We start from the raw sequence: 26,082 nt of genomic DNA, 5'->3' as shown, positions 1-26,082 counted from the left end.
AGATATCTGTAATTCATTTTTTATTCAAAAGCTGATAACTAATCAAACTACTGAAATCTCTATTCTATTAAGATAAAGATTGCTCTATTTTCTGCTAAATACAGATACCTCTTCATACCGATATAATTAATTTTCTTTGTTTTCTTGGTAAAAACTCAAATGTGATTGGTCGAAAAATTCTTTTCATTCTTCTATGAAAGAAATTCCGAGAATGGAGCGAAAAATGTGACGTCACAATACGACAATTGACGTTGCGTATTGATTTGAGAAAAAGAATCACATTTAAAACCAGTAAAATTGTACATAAAACATGTTTTAAATTAGAAAATCATTTCCAAAAATTAATTATAAGCGTTGATGTCAATTATTTTTTAGTTTCATCGGGGTATGAAACAAATTTTGTTTCCAAACTTCTGTAAGAATCCGCTACTCCGTTACGGGCAGTGGATAACCGTACTGAAGGACGCATATAGTCAACCATAAAATTTGGCATTGTCAAAGACAATCAATGACTGGACAAAGATCCCAGCGAATATTTGGATCAGTTGTGTAACACCAGGGTTTGGTGGTTTCGTTGTTTGGTAGTCGACACCAATTTTTCAGATCGGATCTTCCTTGGAAAAATTTAGTATCGTGAGGAGAATTCGAGTCCCAGCGCTGGCAGAGAGTACCGGATACAGTAACAGTAACATACGCCTCGTAGGATACAGACGGAATAACACAGTCGGCAGCTGGAAGTAAAGTGAAGCAAATATTATGTTATTACGTATAGGACACGGTCGAATGAAAACAAAAGTAGAGCAAACATTAAGTCATGACCTGTCGGACATCACGTGTATATCTGACATGATCGGATGAAAATAGTTGATGGCGGAAGGCACAGCAGCAAAGAATCATGAGTAAAAACTTGTGATCAGTTTCAACAGGCACGGCGAAAGTGAACACTGCTGATTACATAGCTTTTATCGTTTATGTGTCCATTGAGAGTGTGAAGGCCTTCTGCTCGATACCTACATCTAACTTTGATTTTAACCAAATCAAGATGTTATAAAATATGTATTAATAATAATAATGTTAATACAATAATGCAAAAAATCTCCGTATATTCCCACAAACGCCTAAAACATAACATCACATGTATGCAGCTGATCATAGGACGTTCAACATTTTAAAAGCAAAGCAAATCCAGCAAGAAGCCAATGAACCTTATCGGTCACAGGGGTGTGATAAGAGTACGGACAGATACATGCGGCCAGACATCAGTGGAAAATTTTCAAGATCTTATCGATATAAAGCTTACAGCATACCAAATTTGATCAAAATAAGTTACGACCAAATTTATCACATTGCTGAATATTAAGGTGCTGACCAGGTTTAGTCAAAATCCGTTTATATTTACTCAAGTTGTCGAATTCACAAGGCGCAATGATGATTAAATAACAAAGGGCTACAATTCTAGGTTACGAATGAATCGTTTCGATTGTCGAATTCATCCGATATCTAGTTATCTAGTTAAAGCTGCAAGTTTCATCAACATCGGTGTGATCATGTAACTAATGGTCACCTGAAATTGTTCAGTCATTATGGCCTCGCCTTTTAGGCCATCAGGTCCATACCATCAAACTGTCATCCAAACAAGCTGGCTGAATAGAACCAAGCTTAAATGAATCGTAAGTCATCATGTACACAAGGCCAATGACAATAAAGCTACAAAGGCCAATAAATCAGTTAAATCAGTCCAATTGTTGAACTCACTCATTATTTATATAAAGCGGCAACACTGTTTCATGAAAATCCGTTTATATTGATGACGAAAAAGAACCTAAAAAATACTCTGTAAGTCACAGTTAAATCAGTCCGATTGTCAAAATCCTCCTAGATATTATTGATGTAAGACGACGTGAGGATCCGTTTATATTTACTCAGTTATCGTGTGCACGAGATCCAAGGGAAATTACACTATTCAGGGCCGTATCTCTGCTAGTTACGGTTGATTAATATAAGGCTGCAGACTTAAGTTTCATACAAATAAATTCGAGGTATCGTGTGCACAAGTGCGGTATGGCGATACTAATACAAAAGGGCCACGCAGTTACGGTTGAATCGGCCCGATTGTCACTCTTCTGAGATCTTGCTAATATAAGGCTGCATACCAAGTTTCCTGGAAATCTTTTCATATTTACTCAAGTTAATGCGTGATCAAGAAAAGTTAGCACACAACAACGGACAAAATGTAATTGCATTGGGTCAACAGAGCTTGATAAAAAGTAACAGCAAGACTGGCGACAGCAATGTTACCAAGAGGAAATATTTACATTTTCACTTCGCTACGCCTCAATGAACCTTGTGAACTCATATTACTTAATTTCCCGTTGAAGATTTTAGGTCGCGTGCTACTGTTCTAAGAGACTAATCACTTTCTTGCCGGCGTGTGAATACATTCACTGAGTTTACAATGGCGATCGAGTTCTGTACCGCCTCAGACTTGAATGCACTTCATTTTGTGAATTGTGTAACATTGTTTTAAACGTATATAAACACAAGTGGAATAGCCGCTTGATGTGCTAATACAAATGCCAGTATAATGAAGACAGTTTCGAAAACACTGTCACTCCCGATAGCACCGAGCTCTTGACCTACGTAGCGCAGTAGGCACTAGTCTAAGTATAACGATAGCGGTATCACGAACGCCATGCTTGATACCATTTGAGTGGTCACAGCAAATAAACCTAAATTTTAACACTATTTAACAACACAAAACAGACTGGTAGCAGCAGTATGCTATATCGATCACAGGGACACCTTATTATCGTTATTTGACTCATTAGGATTATAAATCTAAACATATGGAGGACACAAGTTTCCGGCCGTCGAATACCACCAATTTTCAAATCAATGTTTCTTTATTCACTGTGATAAGAATTTACATCCCAAAACGCCAGTGCGACAATGAAATCCAATATTTCAAAAATACCATAAACATCATCAGCTAACCTGCGACTAAATTCCACATTGTTACACTTTTTCTCGAGCTCCGCATATCCCCGCTATAAGACTGCATCGCATACGGTCACAGGGGTTCGGTGTTAATTTTTTTTTTTTTTTGTATTTTTTTTGTATTTTTCATCATTTTTTGCATATAAACAAAAAAGACATACGATCTCTCACACACACACATACAAACCATCAACATTATGTATAAAATAAAACTATCACCTGATTTCATCATCATCCATGTATGATAATCATCATCTTCAGCATCATAATTATAAGTATATCATCATCAATCTCCATCATCATCATCATTATCATCATCATCATCCAGATATGCATCTTCTACATTATCATAATCCTATCATCCTCATTCTCATCATCATCCTCATCATCCTAAATACATCATCATCTAGATACATGTACATCTACATCATCATTATCTTTATCATTCATCATCATCATCATCATCATCATCATCATAATCATCATCATCATCCTAAATACATCATCATCATCCAGATACATCATCATCATCATCATCATCATCATCTTTATCATCCACAAATGTACCATCATTATTGCGATCCACACTCGATGACAAACATTATCATCATCATCATCCATCCTCATCATCATCCTCATCATCATCATCATCATCATCATGAACAACAATCCTTAGCAACCTTTCATCATTCTATACTTCACTTACATCTTTATTGTCATCCAGAACACATAATCTTATTCTTACATCCCACCCTCATCATCCTAATTTGATCATCATACATTGTACATCATATTCGCATTATACATTTAATTTATCAGTGATAATAACCTCACTAAATTGAACTTCATCTTCAATCATCACATCATTTTTCTTAAAAAACAAACATCAACATTCTCACTTAATGAACGCAGGTGATTATATAATATAAGTTGGCTAGTCACTCTCACAGCTTACACTCCTTGAGAGAGAGAGAGAGAGAGAGAGAGAGAGAGAGAGAGAGAGAGAGACAGAGAGAGAGAGAGAGAGAGAGGGGGGGGGGGGATACAAACTGTATAACTAGATTAAGTAAGTAGCTAATGCAAAGAGCTAATGAGGCTATGCCAGGGACTTGGCAAAACAAAACGGTCTAATTAATTTATTAAAAAATTTAACCACTAAGCTCTAATAGAGGTGCCCATTTTCTCCAGTTAAGTTCAAATTCCCTTTGAATTATTACACTTTTGCTATTATTATTTAGCTATTTTTGAATGAGGAAGTTGTCTTTGATGACATTTATAAGTGCGTTCAGGTTCAAAGAGTTGCTCAGGCATCTGGTCTTATAAATATAATGCTTCAAGAGAATAAAAATTTCATTATTCACATGACTTGAAATTTGTGAAATAATTCCAAAAAGGAATGATTCTTTATTATATGCAAAAGGAATAAGGAGCGTGTCGAGTAGGGATTCAAATCTTTGAAGTAGATCTTGCACTTCTGTGCATTCCCATAAACAGTGCACTATTGTTTCAGGCTCCATATTACAAAATGTACAAAGATGACTTTGACTCAATTTGACTTTAAAAAGAAAAGTATTTGTTACCAGAATATTATGTATAATTCTAACCTGGAACCATTGTAGTTTTGAATTTATGTGACAACAAAAGGTAATTAAAATATTTTTGTCCAGTTTTCTTTATCTATATCATAGTCCTGATTCCATTTTATGACTCCAGTAGGCACTGTCACGGGTGCAATAATACCATTATAAAAATCTTTAGAACCTCTGTTACTCTTGAAGAATATATCCCATAGGAGTGGTACAAAAGGCTGAGAAGGTTTACTTAAAAAGCATTGGACAGCAGAAACTAGTCCATGATAATGCAAAAAGTTTGTATTAATTTGAAAATTATATAAAAACTCATCACAGGATAAAAGGTCAAATTGTCTGCATCCTTTATCATATCATTCAATGTAAACACACCCGCCTTAAACCATTTGAATAAAAAACAAATTTGTTATTAACCTGGATATCATTATTATACCAAAGAGGAGATTTTATTATAGAATCTTGTCTAGTACAATTCATAAATTCCGAGTTATTGAGTCTGCCCCATGCTTTTAAAACATCTTTCCAAAATAGATTGTTGCATCTGTGACCACTTAATTTGATATATTCTTTTCCACAATTAAACAGCTTTTTGGGTCAATAATTGTATTCAACAAAAATTTCCATTTGCCTGATGACTGAGCAATTCTTCTAACCCAACTTAGCTTCAGGGAATTAATGAAGGCATGAACATCTTTAACCCCCTTCCATATAGTTTTGAACGACCACATCATTTTTATCTTATGACATTTACCGTTCCACAAATAATCAAAGAGTAGTGAGCTTAAAAGAGAAATATATTTTTCTGGTGGATTTGGCAAATTTAAAAACAAATAATTCAGTTGTGAAATTAGCAATGACTTAATAATATTAATCTTCCCTAATGGAGTTAAGGTTCGTCTCTTCCATGTTTGAATCATTGCCTTAAGTTTTACGATTTTTTTTATCAAAGTTCATTTTTGGAATTTGACTTAAGTCTACAGAAAAGTCTATCCCTAAAAATGTGAACCTATCTCTTCTCCACTGTAAATTAGCTTCTGGCATAAAAGTATCTTGACTATATATCCTACTCCCTATCCATATAACCTGGGTTTTACTAGTATTAATGTTTAGTCCAGATATTTTTGCATAATTCTTCAGTTCAAAGATACATTCCCTCAAAGACCCCTCAGACCCATCCAATATCAGCCCAGTGTCGTCTGCATATTGCACATTTAAAATGACAGAGTTATCAACATTGATACCTTTAATAAGGTTATTGTTTTTTTTATTTTTGCTGCTAGGACTTCAGCACAAATAATGAAAATGTATGGTGCGATTGGATCGCCTTGACGACATCCACGTTCAATTTTAATACACGGAGAAATATTGCCCCCCTGATTAACTGATGCACTAATGTTATAATGAAAAATATTTCCCACTTTCTTGCGTCTTCCCCAAAATTAAAATAGCTAAGTACTTAATCTACGAATTCCCATGAGACCGAATCAAAAGCTTTTTCAAAGTCTACAAGCATTAACATTCCTGGAATGTTGTGATCTTCTGCAAACTGCATAATGTCGTAAACTGTGCGAATATTTCCCCAATGTACCGCCCCGATAAAAATCCAGTCTGGTCTTCGCTTATAATTTTTCCCAATACTGTTTTAAAACGACGTGTGATAACCCCAGAGGCAATTTTATAAGTAATGTTTAAAAGAGTAATAGGTCTCCTTTTTTTTAAGAAATGTCGTGGTTTATCTCCCTTGGGGATGCAAGTAATAACACCATGTCTTTGCGTAACTGAAAGCTGACCAATTGTAAAACCATAATTTATCGAACGTACAACAAAATTACCTAATTTTTTCCAAAATACTTAAAAAAATTCTGAGGTGAAGCCATCTGACCCTGGACTTTTGTTATTTTTCATTTCCTTAAGAGTTTTCCCAGCTTCATCATGTGTTATTTTACCCTCTAAGCTGTTAGATTCATTGTTATTAAGTTTTGGAACATTACAATTTTGAAGATGTATTTCTAAATTAACATCATCAACCTCCCTAAATCTATATAAATTGTCATAAAAAAAATTAACTTCTTCTAAAATATCATCTTGCTTTGTAATAATATCATTATCTTTCTGAATTTTTGGGATGATTTTAGAGGTATAATTTCTATTTTCAAGATTGAGAAAGTAAGATGTTGGTTTTTCTCCCTCTTCTACCCATTTGGCCCTGGATCTGATTATGCTGCCCCTAATCCTCTTTATTCGGATAGATTCCAATTCCCTTTTTTGCTCATTTAATAACTCAAGATCTGGGTTTTCTTCAGCATCTATTATTGCTATGCATTTCTTTATTTCTTCCTCCCTGAGATTAGTTTGCTTTTTCCTGTAAGATGAGTATGATATAGACCTACCCCTTATTTCCATTCATAGAGTCTCCAAAAAAAATTGGTCATTTATTACTAACTTTATATCACTATCTGGAATATTTTTAACAGACTCGAAATTGTTAACAGGTAAGCAGTATTGTAACTTAATATTTTCAATACAATTTTTAACAATATTTATATATTCAGGGTCATGTAATAAGGAGTTATTAAGTTTCCATAGACCTTTGCCTTTCTTAAATTCATTTAATTTTAAAGTAATAATGGGGGCAGAATGATCTGATCTATAGCCAGCGTCGATTCTAGAGTTTGTTATACTTGATAAAAGGTTCTCTGAAACAAGAAACAAATCTAACCTAGCCTGTTTTATATAGGGTTACTTCTACGCCAGGTGTATCTCCTGCTTGTTGGATTATATTCCCTGTAAATATCAATCAAATCAAAATTCTCAATCATTTCCAAAACCTTATCTCTAGCATTACTATTATTAACATTTCTGTAACTACTATCATAGTCTAACTCTGGGTTCAGTACTAAATTAAAATCCCCGCAAATAATTATGTTATAATTTTCAAAACTATCAAGTGTATCTTGAATACGATCATAAATATCAGGATTATCCTGGTTCGGGCCATAAAGACAGATGAGTGTTAACCTTAGACCCTCAATGTCAATATCTAACGCAAGGAAATTCCCGTTCAAATCCTTCTTTTCTCTATGTATTTTGTTTTCAAAGTTATTATTTATCAGGATGGCAACACCTCGTGAATTCGATCTAAACGAGCTGAAGTAGCTCGAATACCCCCATTCATTTCTAATGATACATTCTTGTTCTTCCGTAAAATGAGTATCCTGAAGACAGTAAATGTGATTATTCTTTTCTTTCAAATAAGAAAAAACATCCTTTCTCTTAACTCTATCGCCAAGACCCTGACAATTCGCCGAAAGTACACTGATACTACTCATGTTATGCCCGGGTTGCATCGATAAATACAGAAAACTGGATCCCCCAAGAAAATAAAGTGTCACACGAGTAATATGATATGTGGATATTTCTTGCAATTATGCACCAACGATGTTTTACATTTGAAACACAGTTTATTGAACATAAACACAGACACGGAGACAGTGACCTGAAATAAAAAGAACAATACCTAAAATACATACGGACACGTATAAACGATGCCGACAATTACATTATTTAATACTTAACGCATTAAATATTCATTTAGGTATATTTTATATGTTTATATTATATTCTATTTTATTTCATAGTTACACTTTTACAATTAACAATTATAATACATTATTTTTACAATAGCTTTGACCCTATGGAGCCCGACCACGTGTATGTCATGTTAAATATTTTAACATATTACCGGCAAGATATTATAAATGCAAATATATTAGTTCAATGTATTTTATCTATATCAAATAGCTAAAACATATCAAATAATGTATTTATATTATTATTTTAAATTAAATAAACTTACCTAGAAGCACTGTGGCCATAAAGCTCACAGGCTTATACCGGACGTGTGGATTGTGTAGGGTCTATAGCCGTTGTGGCTGCACACACCTGGGCAAGTCCCAGGTAAGGTTTTCCACGTGCACGGGTATAGGGTCATGCAGGGTCAAAGTGACACACTCAACCAATCCTTGCGCTCATCTCTCATACGTCACCATAACAACTATATACACAGGTACATAGGACATTATATGACACAGGGACTTGTACAAACATTATACACGATACACAGCGCAAGTATCTATATACACTTTACATGTACAGGTGTTGGTCAGACTATTAAAGTTTGACCACCGTGACAAAAGGATAAAGGAAAGATAAAGAGGCAGAAAGATAGATATAAAAACATACTTTAGGGTAAAGACACAGGCGAAACCGACTACCACACAGCACTGCAGTCAATAAAACATACTTGTCACTGTAAACAGACCCACCGCCACACTTGCCGTACCGGAAGCATACCACCGGAAGTTAGACTACGAGACTAGGTATAAAAACAAATCCGGAATGAAAAGTGGGCAGATTACCCGGAATATAATCTGACTTTGGCACAGTACATTACAACCTCATTTCAGTTATAACTACCAGCAAACGACTAATAGTACTTAAATCAATACGAGTAAACACATACTTGCCGACTGAGAAACAATATGATTAGGCAATATAAACAGATAAAAGTTAGCAATACAGTAGTGTTAATATACAAAGTAATAATCTTACCTGTATTCTAGAATGTCCATTCCTGAACTAATTCCACACCGAAAAATAATACACTTTCATACCACGTACATGCTAATAATATTTATAGCAAACTCCTTGTCTTTGAGCAGGCAAAAACTCCTTTATACACAAAAAATACACAAATATAATCCCAAGATCGATAACCAGATAATACTGGCGTTATGTCCATACCGATCTTCCATTGTGAAATCACACAGAGTTTTATTTCCTATTCCAGAAGTTGGAGTCATTCAGTAGATAGTTCTCATCCAGGGGCGTGTCAAATAAAAGTTTACGTTTTCCCCCGTTTTTAAGTATCACGAAAAGTTTCCCGTCAACACTATATGAGTTCTTAACACTCTCCATTCGATAAGCTTCCTTTAGTCTCTGCTGATTTAGCCGTGTCAGATCCTCGAAAATGACAAAGCCTGAGCCTCTTAAGTTCCTCCGAGCGCGACCGAATTTTGCAATCTGGAGGCGGGGATTTTAATTTGGTTAACGTAAGTATAAGGATTGATTGTCAATTTTGTTTCTTGCATGGACTGATGCAGGGAAGTGAACCTCGTGCAAATGAAGTGAACTGCGACGCAGTTCATGTGCCATAAGCAATTCACTTCATTTGCACGAGGTTCACTTTCCTTCATCAGTCCATGCAAGCAACAGAATTGACAATAAATCCTTAAATGTTTTATGCAAAAAGCAAACGCATACCACAAGTGTTGCGATAATTACTTGACATTTTTATCACGACATTTATTCTAATAATTATTCTTACCAGAACATGACACAGTTGCTCGAGTATAAACTCCATTAACAATCCTGGCTACTGGATGTGACTCGATTGGTTGTTGGTCAGTAAGAGCTGTACACTCGTACATTGTGATAGTAGTGTTGCCTTGTGGGTGATACAGTCGTGTGTTGGGTAGCAGGTCACCGTATATCCCAGGAGCCAATATTATATCTGCAAGAGTTAAAGGCAAAGATGTAACTTGCTCTTATTATTATTACTTAAAATAGCACATTACACTGACATTGATAGGCACAAAGCGGTACATTCCGAGTCACCCTTCCACAGTGCCGATAACGTTTTGGTGGTCGGTATCGCGTTCGGGATTCAAACATTACGATCAAAGCAGACGTGGGGATATAATGTTAACACATAATGAGGAATGATTTTGGTTCTGTCTCCTGGTCGAGGCATACCAGAGTCAATAAACATGATAGTTACCTACTTAGCGCTTAGGTTTAATTTAGTTTTGAAGTGTTAAATGTCCTTGATGATACATGCGTGAGGTATGCTTGTGTATTTTGAAAGAATGTGATATGTTTGTGTTCGTCTCATTGTGATCACCTCACTGAAGCATGCTGTCGAAGATACCAAGCAGGACACGGATAGTTTAATATATACTTACCCTGATTAACACAGGCGCTTCCTCCCGACGTCAGCTCCACACATTTTTGACTGAATGGACAATTGTTGTTGCCACACACGCCTGCCAGAACCTGCGACATATAACACGTACTAAGTATTGCATGGTTACTGACCCTTCAACACAGAATCGGACGAACTACAGGTATAATGGGTTGTTAACCGGTTGACAACAAACGAACATATCGAAATTATCAACACCCCATGTTGTGAACTTACAAATTATGCGGAGAAATTACAAATGTGAACATCAGTACGATTTCGACTGAACAATTATCAAGACGACTCGGAGAAATCAATGAACATGCTGCATCATGTTTTTAGTTTCCCAAATGCACTGAAAGTTCACCTGGCCCGAAGGGTGAGGTTATGTCATAGTGTGGCGTCCACATTTCTTTTAAATCGCTACTAATCCTGAACGAATACATAAGCAATTCGGTCTGGAAAATTATTTGGCAAATGATATATAATGTAAAATGAAGGGTCTAGCTTCATTGACATTGGTGATGGGGTCCAATAGAGGAAAAAATAATGATTTTTCTTCTTGACCTTGATAAGTATTTTGCCATTATTACTGAAATATCTAGGCGAGCGATACAAGCCTTCTGGACCTCTTGTTTATTCTTTACCATGTGTTTGACGCTTTGTTTTAACTGTGGTTACGCCGTTCAAAATGTATTCACTAACGATTTTCATGTCCCCAAAATGGGATGGGGGTATATAGTGTAACCATGTCCGTCCCGTCCCCCGATCCAAGGTACCTAGTAATTTCATACACTGCTGATGCGATCCACACCAAACATATATTTTTCTTTAAGTTTTTTTTTCTTTTAAGGTCATCGCAACAGCTAGGGTCGTATGCGAACGAGTACCAAGGAAACCGAATCTGGAGTAGAGAAGATAGACTCGACCATGTTACTAATGGTGGCTGTGTAGAGATCAAATGTTGATCCCAGTATTTTTGTTTATACCACTGAGTGGCAGTTGTTGCCAAAATTGTCATTAAAATTAAGAAACGCTTTGGAATTCTAAAAAGAGAAAGGCGGAGGCAATGTATAGGGAAAATAGTGACATTAGGGAGTCATTGGGGATTTTTTGGCCAGAAAATGAAAGAAGTAGACGAGACCAATGAGAACGGTGAGGGGAATTCATGAATTCAGAGGAAATTAGGAGGGTTAGAAGAAAACCAGTCAGATATAGGGATGAATCAGAGGAAAGCATACATGATGTTCCGACCATAGAGACCAGTGATGACCACTAGAGTAGTAGTGAAGATGATATAAGACCTTCTTTCACAAAGCTTCGTTTCTTACGAATCTTTGCGTAAGTCAGATTTACGAATTACTAAGCGTTTCACAAAAGCTTCGTACCTTACGTTAAACTTTGCGTAACTTTACGTCATATCCACCCTGTCGTAACCTGCCGAACAACTCGACAAATTCCTGTCCAAATTGTTATTGTGTGTACGACAAAAGGATGGCAACGAGTACCAGCCAAGCTATCTCAGGGATATTGATACCTAAAACAACATCGTTACGGCTATAGTTTAATATCAAATATTGGATTCGTTTGTGTTACTTCTGATTTAGAAATATAGATGTTATATGAATGTAAACAACAGGTTATCGACAATCCCGAGGTATTACTACTCAGAACAGTTTGGTTCAATAATATGCTGAATTTTGTAACGAGGGAAGGGAATGAACACCGACAATTATGCTGGAGAGACATTCAACTTGGATATGATCAAAAACATGACAGGGAATTTTTACAATTCAATGAAAGACAAACCGAGACTAGAACGAGGATATACACTACTAACACAAGGTGTACAAGGCCTATAAATAAAAAAGACCGACTGATTCCTGTTACGACGAACACCCCTTCTAACTGTCACACACCAAAACACCTCATCAGAATCACCAATGATTTCTCAGGACACCCGTCGGCCAAAATAAGTTATACAAACTCCTGAAAAATATGGTTACAAAAAGTGGTATTCTGACCAGTGGCTCCCATAACAACGTTCTTGGGAAAAGGCTAACTAACACTAGTGTACGAAAACATACATGTCAAAAACTACTCGATGTAAACGCCACTGACGCACAGGCAATCACAGTGACCGGACATAAAAACATCCAATCCTTAAACAACTACAGAACTGTCAGCAATAAACAAAAACAAACTATGGCATCTATTCTGTCATCAACTGACCGCTCCGTCAAACTGCGGACATTCGAACACCTACCTCAGACAATCGAGCAAACATCACAAGTGTCCTTAGCGCAAGCAGCATTTCCTTGTGAAAATCTCGTACGACATCCACGAAATGTGAAATCCCTAACATTGTCCAAGGTTCTACTATAACTGGTGGGACATTTAACATCACCATTAATAATATCACTCCAATCCAAGCACCTAAAGCGAAGAAACCAAGAATTTTGTATTTAGATTCTGGGAAATATTCATTTCGTCACTTATACTGCACATTTCATCATTTTATTATCAACAACACCGGTTTTTATATTCATGCACCATTCATGACGATGTACTCCGTTCAGGATTGATTTTTCTTTGTAGTATAGGAGAAAAATAAGCATCCCTGTATTTGTTTTTATGGACAGGGATATCTCAATCCTCGGGTTAAAGTGTATAGCACTCTGCAAGCCTCTTGCTAAATGAACAATATTCTTCTTCCTAAAGTCTCCCTCGATAATGCTTCACCTTTGGCCTTCAGTTGAGCGTTCGCCCATGTTAGGAAGACTTCGAGTTCCGTCCTCTGGCCGAGATATACCGGAGTCTTTAAAAATGGTAGTTGCTACTCCTAGCTGCTTAGCGCAGTCCAAGCGAAATGTTATTATTTTACAGGACATTTTGTCTGGTGAAAGCTTAAGCAGGACTCTTTTTTTCACCAGAAATTTCTTGTCGGGTAAAGTTTAAAAAAAAAATTAAGTTAGAAATGCTTTCACTGGATCAACTATATTTTGACACCAAAATGAAAGAAAACACATGACATGTGACAGAATCAACTTTTACTCAAATCAGAAACACCTGGAAATCATCATGATTTGATACCAGTTGTCGTCTTCGCTCGGCATAATCCTTGCCAAAACACAATTTAACTGGGCAATCAAGTCATCGTCTATACAAGCAGTCTCTTCCAAACGGATACCAGGACCAATATCCTCTATCACATCACCACACTTCCCCACCACCAAGCATATATAAATGGAATTCAATATTTTAGGGAAATAGAAAAGGTAATTCATTTTAACAGGTAACATGTAAATATATGTAGTATCATATTATGTTACATCAGCATTGCCCTACAGGTAGGGAGTAAGAATTGTACCTGCTTCCCCCATTGCAAGAGGCGACTGAGTTTTGGATCTTATCTTTTCTTTCTTTACAAATTCTTTCTAATGTCTCCCTTGACAATGCCTCACTTTTGGCCTTTAGTTGAGCGTTCGCCGCTGTGAGGAAGGTTTTGGGTTCTGTCCCCTAGCCGAAACATACCAGAGTCTATAAAAATGGTAGTTGCTACTCCTGCTTAGCGCTTAGCATATTTGGAGTGGGACGACTGGTTGGCCCGTTGTCAGTATAATGTGACCGGATGGGGTGTGCTGCTGGGTGTCTTCGGCAGTATGCTTCAGTGAGATAGCACTTTAAATCGGCAAAAGATCCGCCCTATCACAAGGAGACTTGACACGAACATACCACAGCCTCCCAAAACACACATGCGCTCGCAAGGGAGGTCGTCCTTAAATGGCCTTAGCTGTTGATATGACGTAAAGCAATAATACACCTTTCCAACAAATCAGATCACTGTTTTATATAACGCGTTTTTGAAACTATTTTATTTAAATTTTCTTGAGTTTTGATAATCTAAATTATGTTCCGTTAAGTAGAAAAAAAAATCCTGTGAATACAAACTTTTGTAACCTATTCTTACATTTACGTACCTCTGGAATGTCAGTAGCATACACTGCCCTCCATTCACTATTGTCAATCACCATATCGGTCTGGAGTGCTCCTTGGATGTGGACAAGTTCACATTCTAGGGTATTCCAATTGTAATTGACAGCCGAACAAAATGAAATTTGGGATCTTATCTTTTCTCTTAACTTTCTTCTTCCTTATGTCTCTCTTCCTCACTTTTGGACTTCATTTCAGTGTGCTGCCCAGGGACCATAAAAAATCATATAAGATTGTATCTCCTTTGCCCCATAATGCTGCATTCCAAACTATACCGCTTCCCCACCCCTACGTAGGTACATAACCCCTCCCTATCCCCATGTAGGTACATAACCCCCTCCCCCATCTCCATGTAGGTATAAAAACCCCTCCCCATCCCAATGTAGGTATATAACCCCTCCCCCATTTCCATGTAGGTATATCAACCCTCCCCACACCCCCGTGTAGGTATATAACCCCTCAACAACCCCATGTATGTATATAACCCCTCAACACCCCCGTATAGGTATATAACCCCTCAACATCCCCATGTAGGGGGAATTGTACCTGTTGCTCCAATGGTTGATCGCATGTGGTGACTAAATTTGGGATCTTATCTTTTCTCTTAACTTTCTTCTTCCTTATGTCTCTCTTCCTCACTTTTGGACTTCATTTCAGTGTGCTGCCCAGGGACCATAAAAAATCATATAAGATTGTATCTCCTTTGCCCCATAATGCTGCATTCCAAACTATACCGCTTCCCCACCCCTACGTAGGTACATAACCCCTCCCTATCCCCATGTAGGTACATAACCCCCTCCCCCATCTCCATGTAGGTATAAAACCCCTCCCCATCCCAATGTAGGTATATAACCCCTCCCCCATTTCCATGTAGGTATATCAACCCTCCCCACACCCCCGTGTAGGTATATAACCCCTCAACAACCCCATGTATGTATATAACCCCTCAACACCCCCGTATAGGTATATAACCCCTCAACATCCCCATGTAGGGGGAATTGTACCTGTTGCTCCAATGGTTGATCGCATGTGGTGACTAAATTTGGGATCTTATCTTTTCTCTTAACTTTCTTCTTCCTTATGTCTCTCTTCCTCACTTTTGGACTTCATTTCAGTGTGCTGCCCAGGGACCATAAAAAATCATATAAGATTGTATCTCCTTTGCCCCATAATGCTGCATTCCAAACTATACCGCTTCCCCACCCCTACGTAGGTACATAACCCCTCCCTATCCCCATGTAGGTACATAACCCCCTCCCCCATCTCCATGTAGGTATAAAACCCCTCCCCATCCCAATGTAGGTATATAACCCCTCCCCCATTTCCATGTAGGTATATAAACCCTTCCCACACCCCCGTGTAGGTATATAACCCCTCAACAACCCCATGTATGTATATAACCCCTCAACACCCCCGTATAGGTATATAACCCCTCAACACCCCCATGTAGGTATATAACCCCTCAACACCCTCATGTAGGTATATAACCCCTCAACACCCCCCGTGTAGGTATATAACCCCTCCCCCATCCCCATGTAGGTATATAACCCCTCCCCATCCCCATGTAAGTATATAATCCCTCGCACACCCCCATGTAGGTATATAACACCTCCCTTACCCCCATGTACGTATATAACCCCTCAACACCCCCATGTAGGTACATAACCCCTCCCCCATCCCCATGTATGTGTATAACCCCTCCCCATCCCCATGTAGGTATATAACCCCTCCCACACCCCCATGTAGGTATATAACCCCTCCCCCATCCCCATGTAGGTATATAACCCCTCAACGCCCCCATGTATGTATATAACACCTCCCACACCCCATGTAGGTATATAACCCCTACCACACCCTCATGTAGGTATATAACCCCTCAACAAACCCATGTAGGTATACAACCCCTCCCCCATCCCCATTAGGTATATAACCCCTCCCTAACCCCCATGTACGTATATAACTCCTCAACACCCCCATGTAGGTATAAAACCCCTCCCTCATCTCTATGTAGGTACATAACGCCTCCCCCATCTCCATGTAGGTATATAACCCCTCCCCCATCTCCATGTAGGTACATAACCCCTCCCCATCCCCTTGTAGGTATATAACCCCTGAACACCCCCATGTAGGTATATAACCCCTCCCCCACCCCATGTAGGTATATAACCCCTCCCCACACCCCCGTGTAGGTATATAACCCCTCAACGCCCCCATATATGTATATAACACCTCCCACACCCCCATGTAGGTATATAACTCCTCACCCATCCCCGTGTAGGTATATAACCCCTGAACACCCTCATGTAGGTATATAACCCCTCCCCCATCTCCATTTAGATATATAACCCCTCCCCATCCCCATGTAGGTATATAACCTCTCCCTAACCCCCATGTACATATATAACCCCTCAACACCCCCATGTAGGTATAAAACCCATTCCTCATCTCCATATAGGTACATAACCCATCCCCCATCCCCATGTAGGTATATAACCCCTCTCCCATCTCCATGTAGGTAAATAACCCCTCCCCCATCCCCATGTAGGTATATAACCCCTCAACACCCCCATGTAGGTATATAACCAATCAACACCCCCATGTAGGTATATAACCCCTCCCCACACCCCCGTGTAGATATATAACCCCTCAACACCCCCATGTAGGTATATAACCCCTTAACACCCCCGTGTAGGTATATAACCCCTCAACAACCCCGTGTAGGTATATAACCCCTCCCCCATCCCCATGTAGGTATATAACCCCTCCCCATCCCCATGTAGGTATATAATCCCTCGCACACCCCCATGTAGGTATATAACACCTCCCACACCCACATGTAGGTATATAACCCCTCCCACATCCCCATGTAGGTATATAACCTATCTCCATTTAGGTATATAACCCCTCCCCATCCCCATGTAGGTATATAACCCCTCAACACCCCCCTGTAGGTATATAACCCCTCAACACCCCCATGTATGTATATAACCCCTCAACAAACCCGTGTAGGTATATAACCCTCCCCCATCCCCTTGTAGGTATATAACCCTTCCCGACCTCCATGTAGGTATATAACCTATCTCCATGTAGGTATATAACCCCTCCCCTATCCCCATGTAGGTATGTAACCCCTCCCTAACCCCCATGTACGTATATAACCCCTCAACACCCCCATGTAGGTATATAACCCCTCCCTCATCTCCATGTAGGTACATAAACCCTCCCCATGTAGGTATATAACCCCTCCCTCATCTCCATGTAGGTACATAACCCCTCCCCCATCTCCATGTAGGTATATAACCCCTCCCAAACCCCAATGTAGGTATATAACCCCTCCCCATCCCCATTTAGGTATATAACCCCTCAACGCCCCCATGTATGTATATAACACCTCCCACACCCCCATGTAGGTATATAACCCCTCCCCTATCCCCATGTAGGTACATAACCCCTCCCCATCTCCATGTAGGTACATAACCCCTCCCCCATCTCCATGTAGGTATAAAACCCCTCCCCCATCCCAATGTAGGTATATAACCCCTCCCTCATCCCCATGTCGGTATATAACCCCTCCCCATCTCCATGTAGGTACATAACCCCTCCCCCATCTCCATGTAGGTATAAACCCCCTCCCCCATCCCAATGTAGGTATATAACCCCTCACCCATCTCCATATAGGTTTATAACCTATCTCCATGTAGGTACATAACCCCTTCCCCATCCCCATGTAGGTATATAACCCCTCCCCCATCTCCATGTAGGTACATAACCCCTCCCCCATCTCCATGTAGGTATAAAACCCCTCCCCCATCCCAATGTAGGTATATAACGCCTCTCCCATCTCCATGTAGGTATATAACCCCTCCCCAATCCCCATGTAGGTATATATCCCCTCAAGACCACCATGTAGGTATATGACTCCTCAACACCCCCATGTAGGTATATAAACCCTCAACACCCCCGTGTAGGTATATAACCCTTACCCATCCCCGTGTAGGTATAACTCCTCAACACCCCCATGTAGGTATATAAACCCTCAACACCCACGTGTAGGTATATAACCCCTCACCCATCCCCATGTAGGTATATAACCCCTCAACACCCTCATGTAGGTATATAACCCCTCAACACCCCCATGTAGGTATATAACCCCTCAACGCCCCCATGTAGGTATATAACCCCCTCCCACACCCCCATGTAGGTATATAACGCCTCCCCCACCCAATGTAGGTATATTACCCCTCCCCCACCCCATGTAGGTATATAACCCCTCCCCACACCCCCGTGTAGGTATATAACCCCTCAACACCCCCATGTAGGTATATAACCCCTTAACACCCCCGTGTAGGTATATAACCCCTCACCCATTCCCGTGTAGGTATATAACCCCTCAACACCCTCATGTAGGTATATAACCCCTCAACAACCCCCTGTAGGTATATAACCCCTCAACAAACCCGTGTAGGTATATAACCCTCCCCCATCCCTTTGTAGGTATATTACCCCTCCCGACCCCCATGTAGGTATATAACCTATCTTCATGTAGGTATATAACCCCTCCCCTATCCCCATGTAGGTATATAACCCCTCCCTAACCCCCATGTACGTATATAACCCCTCAACACCCCCATGTAGGTATATAACCCCTCCCTCATCTCCATGTAGGTACATAACCCCTCCCCATCCCCATGTAGGTATATAACCCCTCCCCCATCTTCATGTAGGTACATAACCCCTCCCCCATCTCCATTCAGGTATAAAACCCCTCCCCCATCCCAATGTAGGTATATAACCCCTCCCCCATCTCCATGTAGGTATATAACCCCTCCCCCATCTCCATGTAGGTACATAACCCCCTCCCCATGTAGGTATATAACCCCTCCCTCATCTCCATGTAGGTACATAACCCCTCCCCCATCCCCATGTAGGTATATAACCCCTCCCCCATCTCCATGTAGGTATATAACCCCTCCCACACCCCCATGTAGGTATATAACCTCTCCCCATCCCCATTTAGGTATATAACTACTCAACGCCCCCATGTATGTATATAACACCTCCCACACCCCCATGTAGGTATATAACCCCTCCCACACCCCCATGTAGGTATAAAACCCCTCCCCCATCCCAATGTAGGTATATAACCCCTCCCCCATCCCCATGTAGGTATATAACCCCTCCCCCATCTCCATGTAGGTACATAACCCCTCCCCATGTAGGTATATAACCCCTCCCCCATCTCCATGTAGGTATAAACACCCTCCCCTATCCCAATGTAGGTATATAACCCTCACCCATCTCCATATAGGTATATAACCAATCTCCATGTAGGTACATAACCCCATTGTAGGTATATAACCCCTCCCCCATCCCCATGTAGGTATATAACCCCTCCCCCATCTCCATGTAGGTACATAAGCCCTCCCCCATCTCCATGTAGGTATAAACCCCCTCCCTCATCCCAATGTAGGTATATAACCCCTCACCCATCTCCATATAGGTATATAACCTATCTCCATGTAGGTACATAACCCCAATGTAGGTATATAACCCCTCTCCCATCTCCATGTAGGTATATAACCCCTCCCCCATCCCCATGTAGGTATATATCCCCTCAAGACCACCATGTAGGTATATAACCCCTCCCCCATCCCCATGTAGGTATATGACCCCTCAACACCCCCATGAAGGTATATAAACCCTCAACACCCCCGTGTAGGTATATAACCCCTTACCCATTCCCGTGTAGGTATATAACTCCTCAACACCCCCATGTAGGTATATAAACCCTCAACACCCACGTGTAGGTATATAACCCCTCACCCATCCCCATGTAGGTATATAACCCCTCAACACCCTCATGTAGGTATATAACCCCTCAACACCCCCGTGTAGGTATATAACCCCTCAACACCCCCATGTAGGTATATAAACCCTCAACACCCACGTGTAGGTATATAACCCCTCCCACATCCCCATGTAGGTATATAACCCCTCAACACCCTCATGTAGGTATATAACCCCTCAACACCCCCATGTAGGTATATAACCCCTCAACACCCCCTTGTAGGAATATAACCCCTCATCCATCCCCATGTAGGTATATAACCACTTCCCCATCCCCATGTAGGTATATAACCCCTCAACGCCCCCATGTAGGTATATAACCCCCTCCCACACCCCCATGTAGGTATATAACGCCTCCCCCACCCAATGTAGGTATATTACCCCTCCCCCACCCCATGTTGGTATATAACCCCTCCCCACACCCCCGTGTAGGTATATAACCCCTCAACATCCCCATGTAGGTATATAACCCCTTAACACCCCCGTGTAGGTATATAACCCCTCACCCATCCCCGTGTAGGTATATAAACCCCTCAACACCCTCATGTAGGTATATAACCCCTCAACACCCCCGTGTAGGTATATAACCCCTCAACACCCCCATGTAGGTATATAACCCCTCAACACCCCCGTGTAGGAATATAACCCCTCATCCATCCCCATGTAGGTATATAACCACTTCCCCATCCCCATGTAGGTATATAACCCCTCAACGCCCCCATGTAGGTATATAACCCCCTCCGACACCCCCATGTAGGTATATAATGCCTCCCCCACCCAATGTAGGTATATTACCCCTCCCCCACCCCATGTAGGTATATAACCCCTCCCCACACCCCCATGTAGGTATATAACCCCTCCCTCATCTCCATGTAGGTACATAACCCCTCCCCATCCCCGTGTAGGTATATAAACCCCTCAACACCCTCATGTAGGTATATAACCCCTCAACACCCCCGTGTAGGTATATAACCCCTCAACACCCCCATGTAGGTATATAACCCCTCAACACCCCCGTGTAGGAATATAACCCCTCATCCATCCCCATGTAGGTATATAACCACTTCCCCATCCCCATGTAGGTATATAACCCCTCAACGCCCCCATGTAGGTATATAACCCCCTCCGACACCCCCATGTAGGTATATAATGCCTCCCCCACCCAATGTAGGTATATTACCCCTCCCCCCACCCCATGTAGGTATATAACCCCTCCCCACACCCCATGTAGGTATATAACCCCTCCCTCATCTCCATGTAGGTACATAACCCCTCCCCATCCCCATGTAGGTATATAACCCCTCCCCCATCTCCATTTAGGTATCAAACCCCTCCCCCATCCCAATGTAGGTATATAACCCCTCCACCATCTCCATGTAGGTATGTAACTCCTCCCCCATCTCCATGTAGGTACATAACCCCTCCCCATGTAGGTATATAACCCCTCCCTCATCTCCATGTAGGTACATAACCCCTCCCCCATCCCCATGTAGGTATATAACCCCTCAACACCCCCATGTAGGTATATAACCCCTCAACACCCCCATGTAGGTATATAACCCCCCCCCCCCACACTCCCGTGTAGGTATATAACCCCTCCCACACCCCCATGTAGGTATATAACCCCTCAACGCCCCCATGTATGTATATAACACCTCCTACACCCCCATGTAGGTATATAACCTATCTCCATGTAGGTATATAACCCCTCCCCTATCCCCATGTACGTATATAACCCCTCAACACCCCCATATAGGTATGTAACCCCTCATTCATCTCCATGTAGGTACATAACCCCTGCCCCATCCCCGTGTAGGTATATAACCCCTCAACACCCTCATGTAGGTATATAACCCCTCAACACCCCTGTGTAGGTATATAACCCCTCAACACCCCCATGTAGGTATATAACCCCTCCCCACACCCCCGTGTAGGTATATTACCCCTCAACACCCCCATGTAGGTATTTGACCCCTCCCCATCCCCATGTAGGTATATGACCCCTCAACACCCCCATGTAGGTATTTGACCCCTCCCCATCCCCATGTAGGTATATGACCCCTCAACACCCCCATGTAGGTATATAAACCCTCAACACCCCCGTGTAGGTATATAAGCCCTTACCCATCTCCGTGTAGGTAAATAACCACTCAACACCCTCATGTAGGTATATAACCCCTCAACACCCCCGTGTAGGTATATAACCCCTCAACACCCCCGTGTAGGTATATAACCCCTTACCCATCCCCATGTAGGTATATAACCCCTCAACACCCTGATGTAGGTATATATCCCCTCAAGACCACCATGTAGGTATATAACCCCTCCCCCATCCCCATGTAGGTATATGACCCCTCAACACCCCCATGTAGGTATATAACCCCTCAACACCCCCGTTTAGGTATATAACCCCTCAACACCCCCATGTAGGTATATAACCTCTCAACACCCCCGTGTAGGTATATAACCCCTCACCCATCCCCATGTAGGTATATAACCCCTCACCCATCCCCATGTAGGTATATAACCCCTCAACACCCCCGTGTAGGTATATTACCCCTCACCCATCCCCATGTAGGTATATAACCACTCCCCCATCCCCATGTAGGTATATAAACCCTCCCACACCCCATGTATGTATATTACCCATCCCACATCCCAATGTCGGTATATAACCCCTCCCCCACCCAATGTAGGTATATAAACCCTCCCCCATCCCCATGTAGGTATATAACCCCTTAACACCCCGTGTAGGTATATAACCCCTCACCCATCCCCGTGTAGGTATATAACCCCTCAACACCCTCATGTAGGTATATAACCCCTCAACACCCCCGTGTAGGTATATAACCCCTCCCCCATCTCCATGTAGGTACATAACCCCTCCCCCATCCCCATGTAGGTATATAACCCCTCAACACCCCCATGTAGGTATATAACCCCTCAACACCCCCATGTAGGTATATAACCCCCCCCCCCCACACCCCCGTGTAGGTATATAACCCCTCCCACACCCCCATGTAGGTATATAACCCCTCCCCCATCCCCATGTAGGTATATAACCCCTCTCACACCCCCATGTAGGTATATAACCTATCTCCATGTAGGTATATAACCCCTCCCCTATCCCCATGTAGGTATATAACCCCTCCCTAACCCCCATGTACGTATATAACCCCTCAACACCCCCATGTAGGTATGTAACCCCTCCCTCATCTCCATGTAGGTACATAACCCCTGCCCCATCCCCATGTAGGTATATAACCCCTCCCCCATTTCCATGTAGGTACATAACCCCTCCCCATCTCCATGTAGGTATAAAACCCCTCCCCCATCCCAATGTAGGACATAACCCCTCACCCATCTCCATGTAGGTATATAACCCCTCCCCCATCACCATGTAGGTACATAACCCCTCCCCCATCCCCATGTAGGTATATATCCCCTCAACACTCCCATGTAGGTATATAACCCCTCCTCACACCCCCGTGTAGGTATATAACCCCTCAACACCCCCATATAGGTATATAAACCCTCAACACCCCCGTGTAGGTATAAAACCCCTCACCCATCACCCATGTAGGTATATAACCCCTCAACACCCCCGTGTAGGTATATAACCCCTCCCCCATCCCCATGTAGGTATATAACCCCTCCCCCATCCCCATGTAGGTATATGACCCCTCAACACCCCCATGTAGGTATATAAACCCTCAACACCCCCGTGTAGGTATATAACCCCTTACCCATCCCCGTGTAGGTATATAACCCCTCAACACCCTCATGTAGGTATATTACCCCTCCCACATTCCCATGTAGGTATATATCCCCTCAAGACCACCATGTAGGTATACAACCCCTCCCACACCACCATGTAGGTATATATCCCCTCCCTAACCCCCATGTAGGTATATAACCCCTCAACGCCCCCATGTAGGTATATAACCCCTCCCTCATCTCCATGTAGGTACGTAACCCCTCCCCCATCCCCATGTAGGTATATAAACCCTCCCCCATCTCCATGTAGGTACATAACCTTCCCAACCCCATGCAGGTATATTACCCCGTCCCACCCCCATGTAGGTATATAACCCCTCCCCACACCCCCATGTAGGTATATGACCACTCCCACACCCAATGTAGGTATATAAACCCTCCCACACCCCTATGTAGGTATATTACCCCTCCAACACCCTCATGTAGGTATATAACCCCTCCCACATCCCCATGTAGGTATATAACCCCTCCCCCATCCCCATGTAGGTTTATGACCCCTCAACACCCCCATGTAGGTATATAAACCCTCAACCCCCCCGTGTAGGTATATAACCCCTTACCCATCCCCGTGTAGGTATATAACCCCTCAACACCCTCATGTAGGTATATTACCCCTCCCACATTCCCATGTAGGTATATATCCCCTCAAGACCACCATGTAGGTATGCAACCCCTCCCACACCACCATGTAGGTATATATCCCCTCCCTAACCCCCATGTAGGTATATAACCCCTCAACGCCCCCATGTAGGTATATAACCCCTCCCTCATCTCCATGTAGGTACGTAACCCCTCCCCCATCCCCATGTAGGTATATAAACCCTCCCCCATCTCCATGTAGGTACATAACCTTCCCAACCCCATGCAGGTATATTACCCCGTCCCACCCCCATGTAGGTATATAACCCCTCCCCACACCCCCATGTAGGTATATGACCACTCCCACACCCAATGTAGGTATATAAACCCTCCCACACCCCTATGTAGGTATATTACCCCTCCAACACCCCCATGTAGGTATATAACCCCTCCCACATCCCCATGTAGGTATATAACCCCTCCCACACCCCCATGTAGGTATAAAACCTCTCCCACACCCCCATGGAGGTATATTACCCCTACCACACCCCCATATAGGTATAAAACCTCTCCCACACCACCATGTAGGTATGTAACCCCTCCCACACCCCCATTTAGGTATATAACCCCTCCCACACCCCCATGTCCATTATTGTCAAGAATTGTTTTTGGAAAGAAAATCGGTCAGTTTATGTCCAAATACGCCATGGTCGTTCAAATGAAGTGAATTGAAATATTACCGGTATCATTCGCAGAAAACAAAAGCGAGATATTTCTTGGTCCAAATATCTTCCGTCATTGAAACCATCTTCAGTAAGTTCTTGGAAAACGTTCATCCAGAATTGAATCCACTGACGGCGGATAATTCCCCACAAGCTCTCAATTCTTTGATTGTTTATGCTTTTTCCGTACAAAAAGCTTCTCTCGTTGGCATGCTCATCTTCGTGGTTTCGACGGAGAAATTTTTGAATAGTTTCAACGTGAACGTTTTCAGTTCCCATATCAGCTCTTACACGTCTTGGGCACATTCCATATTTCCTCATGCTCTCTATATAATAATGAGCAATGACATGGGGATTTTTATTAGTCATCCCAGCTTTCAACCAAATAATTTGGCGTGAGAATCCATCAATGCAGCCGTGGATTTTTATTCCATATCTTGAAAGCTTATCATATCCATCGATATGCCAGACTGAGTTTGGACCTTTTGTAGAGTATACTCGTCTTCTGAGTCTGTTCTTTTTTCTTAACTCAATTCCTTCCTTCAATAATATGCAG

General features: G+C 41.6%; 1 protein-coding gene across 1 annotated transcript; it reads right to left on the bottom strand.

Moving 5' to 3' along the window:
• Positions 1-339: 339 nt before the first annotated feature.
• Positions 340-14,702, bottom strand: LOC117314951 (plasminogen-like). The gene is made up of 4 exons (XM_033869058.1): positions 14,589-14,702; positions 10,610-10,700; positions 9,973-10,158; positions 340-731 (listed from the first exon to the last, which is right to left on the bottom strand). Exons 1-4 carry the CDS (start codon positions 14,640-14,642, stop codon positions 496-498), a joined length of 567 nt encoding a protein of 188 aa, XP_033724949.1. The 5' UTR covers positions 14,643-14,702; the 3' UTR covers positions 340-495.
• Between the last annotated feature and the right edge of the window lie 11,380 nt (positions 14,703-26,082).

The sequence above is a fragment of the Pecten maximus genome, chromosome 17 (assembly GCF_902652985.1).
Source record: "Pecten maximus chromosome 17, xPecMax1.1, whole genome shotgun sequence".
Taxonomy (NCBI): Eukaryota; Metazoa; Mollusca; class Bivalvia; order Pectinida; family Pectinidae; genus Pecten; species Pecten maximus.
This window is presented reverse-complemented; position numbering and strand designations above follow the sequence as displayed.